Source organism: Phyllostomus hastatus, unplaced genomic scaffold (genome assembly GCF_019186645.2).
Source record: "Phyllostomus hastatus isolate PE091 unplaced genomic scaffold, TTU_PhHast_1.1 phas_scaffold_78, whole genome shotgun sequence".
Taxonomy (NCBI): Eukaryota; Metazoa; Chordata; class Mammalia; order Chiroptera; family Phyllostomidae; genus Phyllostomus; species Phyllostomus hastatus.
This window is the reverse complement of record NW_025334041.1, coordinates 58,939,192-58,950,929: the sequence shown is the minus strand read 5'-3', so window position 1 is coordinate 58,950,929 and position 11,738 is coordinate 58,939,192. Positions and strand designations below refer to the sequence as shown.

Below are 11,738 nucleotides of genomic sequence, written 5' to 3'. Positions count from 1 at the left end.
CAATACAGATACAGGCAGAAGCTTACAGACATACTATCAATTGTTATTTCAGTTTGGTAAAATGAAGTGGCCAATGGCAACTGAGTTCTATATGCCAGTTTCTGGAAAAAGTTTATCTTAGTGCTTTTACATGTATGGAATTCTAACATTACTTCCAATGCCCCAACTACCTAAACAGTCATTCTAAAGCTAGCCTACACCTCAAAATTGCCTTTAAAAACCTGCTTAGGACCTGTCCAAATATTCAGAAAGTCAGGGGCTGGAAAGAAGGGACACAGGCACAGTACTAAGGAAAAGCTTTCCAAATAATTCTGATTGGGAACTACTTTAAGATATTCAAATACATTCATTCCACTGCCACCAGAAACAGGAAACCAAACCACAAAGGCAGTTTTATAACTTTATTCGACAATCAGCAGTTAGTTCTCATCCACATTAACTGTTTGTAGATCTGCAAAAGAAAAGACAGCTAGTCACCTTCCATACCCGTACATTGTATCATTTTTCTAATCTAAACAGCTTTGTGGAATAAAGTAAAACTTACTTTTGAAAGTGGTGACAGGTACATAGGTGACCAATGTATAGAGCTTGTTTGGTGAATCTTCATCCTCATTACGTTTTCTGGACAACCGCACTCGGATTCGGTATGGGACATTCCTAATAACAAATACAAGTGTGCTGATAAAGCTAATCCCTCCTATCAAGAAAGTAGCCACCAGATGTATTCACACACCCTACCCCCACTCCTGTAACATGTTTTTAATTGCACCATCCTTTGTTCTAACCTGACCAACAAGACACTATAGAAAACAGTTGTTTCAGGGTATACACCTTAGTAGGCAGCTACCACTGACATTCAACCTATACAGAAATGTGGGCCTCAGTAGTCTTTTCCCTCTATCCCCACCACAGAATTCATGTTTATGGTCTTTGTCTAAAAGTTAGATTTGGATATCACTAAAATAACTTTGCAGGCCACACTGAACACAAAGAACTATTAAGTGTTGTTTACTCTCTGCATCACAGTGCTTGTACTGCCTCCTTTTACTGGTCTGAGATGAAGTGTCCTGAAACTTGGGACTACAGCCGTCCCTCACTGTATTGAGGTTCACTGTCATCACGGGGTTTAGAAACTCTCAATACAGTGTATGTGCAATAAGTGAACTGCGATATAGTGAGGGATGACTGTGTACTTCACTGGTGAGTACCCATATAGAATTTTATGTTAATATTATGTAGGTTTAAGAGTGTAGAAAGTGTTTAAGAACATACGAAGTGTTTAAAAAGTGTGGGAAGGGTTTATAAAGCCTTAAAAAATATATAAATAATAAAATGAATATAACGCCGCCACTTCGTGGATTTCTCACCTACTGCAGGGGGTCTCTGGAATGTAACTCCTGAGATAGATAAGGGATCCCTGTACTCTTGATGTCTGTGATACCACTCCTTTCTTATCTCAAAGGAGCCATTACTGGCAGCTCCTTTATCTTGCATATTTCTACCAGTACCCTAAATGTTAGTCCACTGCAGGGCTGAGGGTCATCCCATCCAACCCCAACACTGAAATACTACCCAGCTGCTACACTCTGCCTTACTTCAGTCTTATAAAATCACCTAGCCCATGTCAGTGCCACTACCCTTATTTCCACACCGGCACCTTACATTGTCCTTCACAGCAAAAACCACTCCCCTCCTTAATAAGCAAGGGTTCTCAACCTTGGCCCTTTTGACATTTGGGCTGGATAATTCTTTGTGTGGAGGGCTTGTTATGCATTCTAGGATGTTTACCAGAATCTGTGGTCTATAGTGATAACCAAAACTGTGTCTGGGGAAGGATAGGTAAAATTGCCTATGGTTAAAAAACTGCTCCAATCATTTCTAGAGAGAAATAGACTCTTTGCCACGACCTACAAGATCCCTTATGATTTTCTTCCGCTTAACTTTCCATCCTTGTCCATGTCACTTATCTCCAATTCATTCGTGCCATCTTCAAGTCACTTATTTGACTTCACCTGGTTTGTTCTCTCTGTGCACCACTCCCACCTGATCCTCACATTGCTGGCTCCTTTGTTATTTAGGTCTCATTAAAAATACCATGTCAGCCCTGGCTGGCATAGCTCAGTGGATTGAGCGCGGGCTGGGAACCAAAGTGTCCCAGGTTCGATTCCCAGCCAGGGTACATTCCTGGGTTGCAGACCATAACCCCCAGCAACCGCACATTGATGTGTGTCTCTGTGTGTGTGTGTGTGTCTCTCTCTCTCTCCCCCTCCCTCCCTTCCCTCTCTAAAAATAAATAAATAAAATATTTAAAAAAAAAATACCATGTCAAAGGGCTTCTTTGCAGGTGCTCCCCCACTTTTCAGTTACTTTCACACTATTCTATACTTCTATAAGCATTAGCTAATTACTGAACTTATACAGAATATGCAAAGTGAGCTGGTGTGATTTTAAAGGTTCATCTTGTAACGCAGATAACACTTTGGCACCTTATTCCTTTGGCCCAGACAGCTTTGTTGAGCCTGGTGTCAATGCGCACATCTGGAGTTCCCATCTCCTTCATGGCAAATTTCCGGATCTCTTTAAGTGCCCGAGGGGCACGCTTCTTGAAGCCCCTTAGATTCAAACATAAATAAATAAATGAACTAAAGGAGCACAAAATTGAATGAGATACATATTATGTTCCATTTTCATAAAAGAAACCTATACCAAACTTGAACAAGACAGGACAATCCTTTCTTCAGGCAGTTAATTCCAAGCAACTAACATATTTGGAACACAAAAGATGCACAGCCCACTTTTAATAATAGAACAAGGGCTCTACATACGGTCCTTAAGTAATGTTATATACACGTTGGCCAACCCTTTCCTGATCAACAAAATCAACCCCAAACTCTAATAATACCACTTTATCAAGGAGAATATAATCAAAGGATGACTTTAGAATATGCCTGAACATAAAGCATACAACACCGAACAGTAAGCATTCCCAGATCAAAATGAGGAGGGATGTAAAAAACCCTGGGAATTGATTAAAGAAAAATTGTGTATTTCTTATGTTTATACTTCTGTCACCTTCAAAGTACTCCCCATTTGCTTTAATACGCCTATCAAGACATTTCCCCTCACTGCTCAAAATAGTTTTTGAACTTGTCAATTTTGATACCTTTTAGTACCTCTGTTGTTTTCTTTTGTTTGTTTCACCTGTTGCACATGAGCAAAACCTTTCCTTTTGATGACTTTTTTCATCCAGGGAAACAGCAAAAAAAAAAAAAGTTGCCTGGGTAGAGACGGGTAGGGCATGGTGGCATGCCGTTTTTGGTCAAAAACTGCTGAAACACTCAGTGCAGTGCAGGGAGGTGCCCTTGTAAATCCCCCATGATGTAATAGGCAAAGGGGCCCCCCTCCACCAAAAAACAAACAAACAAACAAAACACACTGAAGCTGAACAGAGCCTCTCACAAGTCAGCTGGTATACTTAGGTGGGTTCGTAGAACACTTATTTAGCAGGGAGAGCCTGTACTACAAAAGGGCCCTGCTCTCCAGAAGCTAATTCTGTTTTTTTTTTTTTTTTTGGCGTCCCCACTCATAATAACAGATGTTATATCTTAAGACACAGCATGTTTTTGGAGACCATTCAATACTAATTTAAAAGTTTATTTCCCTGGTCTATGCTCAAAGAACAGGGACCTGAAACGTACAGATTCCTCTCATAAAGTATGATGAGGACAAGAGTTAGTTAATTCTATGAAGCTCTTGGCATATGTCAGGCACTGTCATTAGCTCCTGCCAGTTCCAGCTCTGAGCTAGGTACTATTAATGTACTGTTTAAACAAGGACACAAATCCATTTGATTTCATGCCTTCTGTTGGGCCCTGCCAATGATTCAACTCTAACTCAAGGAACAGCTCCTAGCACATAATAGGTACCCCATACTTGTTAGATGAAGTGAACTTTATGGAATCCAATAAAAATAACAAACGGAGCATGGAAGAGTGATTTAATTCTGCTCTGAAATCTTCAATAACATCCCATGACCCATAAAAGACCCGACTCACTACCCACCCCCACATCCCACTTTACCATGTTTCTCCTGCTCCCTGCTCTACTCTCACCAGCCTCCTGGTTATTTCCAGTAAGTAAGCAGCTCATACCATTCACTTAAATACTTAATCACCTAGAAATAAAAGGCACTAAGGAATACTATCAGTAGTATAAGAAAATCCGAGGCCCTTCAGATTATGACAGCTCTGGAGTATATCAAATGGTATCAAGTCTGACAGAGGAAAATAAACCAGGGAAAAGAGGTAGGGAGCATTAGGGAAGGGGATTGCAGGTTTGAATAAGATGGTCAAGGAGATATTGGAGTCAAGAGCTGAAGCATGATGAGGGCAGCCTCATGTGTGAGAAAGAACAGAGAGGGGAAAAGAGTAAAAGTAAAACCAAACAGCCTCCCTGAATCAGATACATGTCTGATACAATTAAGAAAATAAGTGGCCAGTTCGTACAGAACCAGCAAGTACTTTGGATTTCAATCCACATAAGACAGGAAGCCAATGGAGGGTTTGAGGATACTAGATTTTTGGGGAGTGAGGGGGAACCAGTATCAGGGAGCTACAAATTATAACCATTGAAGTGACAGAGAATGGTGGAGGGACCAGTGCAATGGGTTAAATGGTGAAAGGCAAAGCCAACAGGCCATGCTTGCTTGCCAGTAATTTGAACTAGGGAAGGCCACAAGAGAAATGGGAAGGTTAGGGTTGGGGATGGTACTAGGATTTGGTTTGGGGCCATGTAAAGTTTGAGCTGTCTACTTAAACACCCAAGTATAGGCAGAAAAGAGGAACTGAGTCCTGAGACTCAATGTGAGGAACCAACAAAGTACAAGGAGTGGCTAGAGAGAAGGAAAAAAATACAAGACTGAAGTCTTCGAAAGCAAAATAAATAAATAAATAAATAAATAAATAAGTAAGTAAAGCATTTCCACAAAAGAAACAAGAAATTGTCACTTGCCACCAATCAAGAGGACTGGGAAATGACCAAAGGGTTTAGTACCAGGCAGGTCTTCACTTTGGGCTTCTGTAACAAAGCACTAAGTGCTTGAAAAACTTGTCCACTTGCAACAGCCCATACCCACACTTTTCAAATGTCCTCTTTATTAATGTGATCTTTAAAACAACACCCCTTTTTACTTGGCACAAACTTACCATTTTATATCTATAGTTGTCTAACTTCACATAAATCAACTAGGAAGGTGGGACTTTTTGGTTCAAACAGGTGATGGGTAGGGAATGTGTTTACTCAGAAGCAACATTAATGCATCAAACGGACACTGGCTTTTGGACCCAGCAGCCATGTCAGAGACCCCAAATAAGACAAAAGGAACATGATGACTCTTGGCTCACCCATGACCAACCCTTGGCTGGGAACAGCCAGTCAGGTTCAATGTGGACAACACTGCACATTTGAATCCCTCAAGAAATTAGTTGTCCTGGAGCCTGCCAAGTCAAGTGCGAGAGATTTTGCTCCACAGATTGGTGCCTAAATAGATTATTTTGCTCCTGTAATACGTGAGTATTCAAGATTTGGTTTCCATTATCAGCAGTAAGCATGGTATGCAGAAAATGGGAAGAATTACGAATCTTAAGAAAAACCAAACCCCAGGAAAAAATACAGAACAATTCTTTTTCTGTCTAGAGGTTTCACCTCTGATATTATAACTCCATCAATATTAATTAGTACGTATCTATATGTATCAGAAAACTAAGATAATCCTATTTAAGTATTCACACTCTGGAATGGACAGGGTTTTTTTTTTAGTTAACTGTTTAACTTTCCTAGAGTCTAAATAGAGACATTAAAATGTTTGCATCCCCCCGGCATACAAACTGTTCATTTCGCCTGCCCAGATCTATTTAATTCAATTACAAGTGTAACGATTTCCCACTTGTAATTGAGTGGAATGAGTTTATCACCGTGTTTTCCCAATTGGCTTTTCCAGAAACCTGATTATTCAATCTCAGGTTTGTAGTCATCAACCCCCTATAGACCGAAAATAGAGTCCACACAATACAGATAAGAAATGCTAATTTCTAGATCACCTAGCATTTCATCCTGGGCAGACTCAGAGCGACACCCAGACGCACTGAGTTCGGAAGGCTCCGACCAGCGTGGCTGGGCGAGGATAGAGTACTCACACTCCATGGATGCGCTTGTGGATGTTGATGGTGTACTCTCTGGTTACTACCTCGTTGATAGCAGAACGGCCCTTCTTCTTCTCGCCACCCTTCTTTGCGGGAGCCATCTAAACTCAGGCGACAAGGGAGCTCTGAACAGGGTGCGACTTGCACAAGCCAATTCCTCCCTCCCGGACCCGGCCTCACGCAGCCGCCCTCTCGGCGCCTCCACCTGGCAGAAGCCCGGCAGATGCCCGAAACCCCAGTTTCCGGGAGAGTCAAGCCAGTCATTCCACAGCACGAGCATCCACGCCCCTCGAGTGCCCCCATCTCGGAAACCGCTGCGACCCGGCACCCCTAAGCCGTTCACCCTCCCAAGCTACAAAAGCCCTGAAGCCCAAGGCGGATTCCCGTTCTCTGGAACGCGGAGTCCCGGTCCAGCTCAGGAGAAACCCCGTTGTCCGGGTAAACGATCCCGCTGTCCGGGTCTAAGCAATCCCGGGCAAGGATGGGCCCGGATTCTTGAGACCGACATCCACAGGCCATACTCACTATGATGGGCCCAGGTTCAAAAGAGAGAGCACGAGGAATTGTGGGAGAAGGAAAGCAGGGTTGCAAGTACAACTTCCGGGTCGCCCGGCGACGGGTAGAACAGGAGGTGGGGCTATGACATCAGCGGTGCGCGCCGCGAGTAAAGGGAACAGGCCCGAAGCGTCCTAGGACGGAGGCGTTGCTTGTCGCGCTTTCCGAGTCCAGTTTTCTGTAGCTGAGTTTCGCTCTCCTCGAGAAGGAGCCGAGGTGGGGAACCACGCCTTCTCGCCTCTCGTCCGAGTCTTGAAACAATCAAAACCTAGGCTTCCGGTTGCCTGGGAGCAGGGCTTGGGAGACGCGACGCTGTTTTGTTTTCCCTGTTCACTTATTGGGGCCACGTTTATGGAACCTGTGCGGCCGGGTGCGGGCTGGCGGTCCTAAAGATGACAGATAGCTCTGTCCTGCAGGTGTAGACGGCGAGCAGGAGGACTCACGAGTGACGGTCGTAGTCGTTCTGGACTGCGAAGCTGTTGGATATTGTATCTAGCCCCGTGGCAGGTCTGGCAGGCCTAGAGAGGTCAGGTAACCACAGAGCATACCTGGTCAGAGCATACCTGAACTCGCCTCTCCCCTCGTTCTTATGCATTCAGGATAACATACTTTTGAAATGTCAAAGTTTTCTTTTCCAGGTAACTTGGAAGCAGATTCACTGGCAACAGTCTGTCAACACGGAAAGCCCTCTCATTGCTTTCATGTTGCCAATATACTATCTCAGTTCCCGATGTCGGATGTTAACCGTCCTGCACTCACCAATGTTGTACGTGTTTCTCCATAATTGCTTTTTAATTCAACCCTAGACATTTAACTCTCTTTGCTTTCTCCCCTCTTCTTAACCAATAGATGTCATGTAACCTTCCTTATACTTTCTCTTGAGTCTAACTGAACCACGTGACCAGGGCCTGACTTCTCTTATCTTGCGGAAGCGTGCCATTTAGTGGCTTCTTAAGATAGGGAAGATGGGAGCTAAAGTTTTTGTACCCTCACCTATCTGAAGATACTTATTTAACCCCCCCCCCCAATTTATTAATGTTTTGGCTTCTGTAGAATTTTAGGTTGAAAATAATTTCTCCCCAGCTCTTTGAAGGCATTCTCCATGGCTCTCCTCTCCTTCCCTTCTCCCCTCATCTTGCCTATTTTCCTCTTTCTCAGGATAAGGCACCTGAAACCTGTCTGAGCCCTTTCTTTTTCTTTTTCTTTTTTTAAGATTTAATTTGTTTTTAGAGAGAGAGGGGAAGTGAGGGAGAAAGAGAGGGAGAGAAACATCAATGTGCAAGAAATATATCCATCAGTTGCCTCCCACATCCCCCCCCAGCAGGAGACCTGGTTTGCAACCCATGCATGTGCCCTGACTGGTGATCAAACCAGCGGCCTTTCAGTTCACAGGTTGGCACCCAATCCAGCCAGGGTGCGCCTGAGGCCTTTCATATCATAATGGCCCTTTGGGATCACTTGTATAACCCTGGCTTTTTATACCCCCACCTGAAGATATGATCCTCCCCTTTCTAACTAGTTCCCAGCATCTGGAGGGGAACTAAACACCTAGAGGTGCCTCATGTGCACCATCCATCAGGGCAATGAAGTGTCAATAAGAAATTGGTGCCAGCTTTCAGATAACTGATAGAATGAATAGATCCTTCTTGTCAAAGCAAATAGCCTCCTCCAGTGGAAATATGATATGGCCCTCTCAGATGTTAACTCTGCTGTTGTAAGTAAAGGCTGAACAGACATATAATAAAAACTGATCTGAAGTACTGAAAATTGTTAGCCTACAGGCTCTTCCACCATGTCCTTCCTTCCCAAGTCTCAGTAGTCAGGTCAGTCACTGATGGCAAAGTGTTCCAAGAACATTTTGTGTGCTTTGGAACTCTATTTTTGTTGTGCATATGAACTGGAGCTTACAAGGCAGGGCAGGGGGTGTCAATGAAGGGGCTGTGATCCAGCTGAAATGAGGGCCTGGGTTAGGGGGTGAGTAGTGGGGACAGAGAGGAGAGGACTGGCACAAGAAGTATTTTGAAATTAAAATTGACAGTTTATAACTGACTTTGTATGAAACATCAATTTTGGTGAGTCTTAGTGGTTGATGAAATCACATTAGAAAGGAATAGTAAAATACCATATAAAATATATTGAAGAAATCAATGTGATTTCACAACCTTAAAGAAATATGTGTTTACCTTTATCACCACAAAATGGCTGAATAGTAGCAAGAGAAGCAGCGTTCTTACCCAACACTATTCTCTAGTCACCCAGATTGTAATCTCTAATACTTTTTTGTTTTGAACTAAAAGGAATCAGGTCTCCTTGAGGTTAATTCCATGCTTTGTAGCAGAAAAAAAAAAAGCAAGGCTGGACCTTGATCTACTTGTTTCCTGAAAGAAATCCAGAATCTGATTTCTGATAGGTAGTGTTAAAAAGATATAGAGACCAATGAAGGGAGTTTCCCAAGTTGCACTGATTTGAGCATGAAATAAAATAATAACAACAACAATGATTAATTAGAAAAGCTGAGTTTATAAAACGGCCATGAGTCAGTGACTTCATGCTTTCAGGAAACCTGAAATATTAAAAAAGGTAGTTGTAATTAACAGAGGAGTCAATAGAATAGATATACATAATATTTTTAATAAGTTGGAAGGTATTGATATATATAGGTATCTTGTTTCTTTGTAAAGCTGTGTCTGTTAATATGGTACAAACATGTATGTAAGCTATCTAAGGAAGTGAGGTGACACTGGCAAGGGAGGCAGATGCTCCCGGGAAAAGTGAGCACAGCACTGTGACGGTAGAAAGGGGTCCAACTCTTTCTTGACCCCGATGGCTACATGCTACAACCATGTTAATTATAGACATATATGAGTAATTAAGACATATATGAGTTTCCAAATAGGCCAGCACACCAGACTCAATATGTCATACAGTAAGTTAGATATATCCAGCCCAAGAAAATGTAAAGAAATCTTCACCGAGCCTCAAAAATAAAAATCTACATAAAAACAATGAAAGCCTCCTGATGTAAGACATGTGAAATTGAAATAGAAAGGGAGGAATCTGATGCCAGCAGATCTGGGTGAATTGACAGACTGAATAACCAAGACCCTGGTCCCTAGGCCAAACTCAAGTTGCTGACTTGACTTTCAGGCTCTGATGGTCAGAAATGGCTGGTTTTTTTTTTTTTTTGGAGGACAGGTATGGTAAGATCCTTAATCCTAGGGTGTTGTAAAATTTTTATTTGGCTAGTTACTGAGATCCTATAATGGTATATAAAAACTGGAACACTGAAAAAGTATAAGAATGAGTATGGATTAAAATTAAAAAATTAAATCCATGGTATTCACATACTTGTAACCAGTTTGATATATATTTAGTTTTGCTATTACATTAAGTGGGTCCTTTTTGCTTTTAAGATAAAACTCTCAAGGGATCTTTTATATCAGACGAGATTTTAATTAAATTCTTATAAGTGCTAACTCAACATTGGAATATCCATTTTAAGGCATGTGTTAATTTATTGAATGTGCTAAGGGGTTATCCTGTTTCCTCCATAGCTGGACATTGGCTGTTTAGGAAAAAATCCTGAAGGAGATTTTCTTTGTTCCTGATGAGCACTTTTTCCCTCAGAAAAATAAAGTTCTTTCACAGATACCAGAAGGCTAGGTATTTCAGCTTTGTAATCAGCCTTGTTCTTGGTACAGAAGTCTGCTACTGTTTGTATTGCACGTGTGTAGTGCGTAGTTTGCATGTGTCTGTCTATAAGCCACATAAGGCATTTCTCTAGAGGAACCTAATCAATTATTTCTCTAGGTTATCAATGGCTAACTCTAAAACCTTCAGGCCTTACATGAAGAGAAATTGAAGTAATTTTGTACCAAACACTCAAATTTTACCAGGTAATTTAGGAAAGAGTGCAAAATGTCATGGCTTAAAATGATCTAATAGTTGGCCAGTTCACCATGTTTTCTGTATAAACAAAAATTTTAAGTTAGTGAATTTTGGTTGCCATTATTGACAGAAGATAGTACATTTCAGTTGTTAGTTTAAGATATTAAAAAAGGCGGTATATTCCAGAGTTCACATTTCAGTCACTTCTCATGAGCCAAGCCAGACTTTATAATTTTCCAAATAGAAAGCTCATGGTTTTTCTGGAAGCAGGACAAGGTTGCAAACCAGCCTTTTAATGAAGAAAATTAAAACAATCAAAAGCTTAGGGATTAAAAAAAAAGTAGGGAAAAAAAGGAGAAAAGCTTAGGGATTAAGCTTCCCCTGATATCATGTGGGTATACAGAAATATTACAGGTAAGAGATTTCTGAGTTTATCCAGATTCTGAACACATGTAAGATTTAAGCAACACTAAATTAAATTAGTAGCATGGCATATCCCACCCTCTCTTAATGGCTTCCAACTAGAAAAATATAGGGCAATTAAATGCTGTTTCCATTAAAAATCTCATTTTACTTAGAAATAAGAATTCTGACAGCCCATTAAAATACAAACTCTTTTACAGAAAAATCAGATATTCCACTTTACAAAACAGTTAAATTACAAAGTAATCCAGTTCCTTTCTGGTTCCTTTAGTTTAAACAGTAAATGATTCTAATGAATGCAAAATTTCAGACTTACCTTTTTCCAGGAATACAGCAATTGCATGATGAATAAAACTCCTTTTTGATGTATTTATATGGCAGTGTCTTAGGCCATTCAAACCTGATCCCAGTTGTGGAGCTGAGGAATGTTTTGTGTTTTACAGGCATGCAGATAGGAGCACAGAGCTACAGTGATGGAGGAAGGAAAGGAATTCAGTTCTTCTGGGCCAGCGGCTTTGGAAAGGGCTGTGCTGAGCATCACCACCTCATTGGTTCCTAATCACAGTGTGCAGGGAACCCTTGTGTCAGCATGATGAAACCTCATGGGAAAGAATGATATGTGTAGTTGGCAGAAGTCTCCAAGATGCTGTTCTATCAGCCCTCATCAGCATG

At 41.5% G+C, this 11,738-nt stretch overlaps 1 protein-coding gene across 1 annotated transcript; it reads right to left on the bottom strand.

Moving 5' to 3' along the window:
• Positions 1 to 387: 387 nt before the first annotated feature.
• On the bottom strand, positions 388 to 6,777 carry RPL31 (ribosomal protein L31). Its single transcript, XM_045827686.1, has 5 exons — positions 6,726 to 6,777; positions 6,195 to 6,301; positions 2,487 to 2,612; positions 545 to 657; positions 388 to 451 (listed from the first exon to the last, which is right to left on the bottom strand). The coding sequence occupies exons 2-5, from the start codon at positions 6,299 to 6,301 to the stop codon at positions 420 to 422; spliced, it is 378 nt and encodes a 125-aa protein (XP_045683642.1). The 5' UTR covers positions 6,726 to 6,777; the 3' UTR covers positions 388 to 419.
• Positions 6,778 to 11,738: the final 4,961 nt, after the last annotated feature.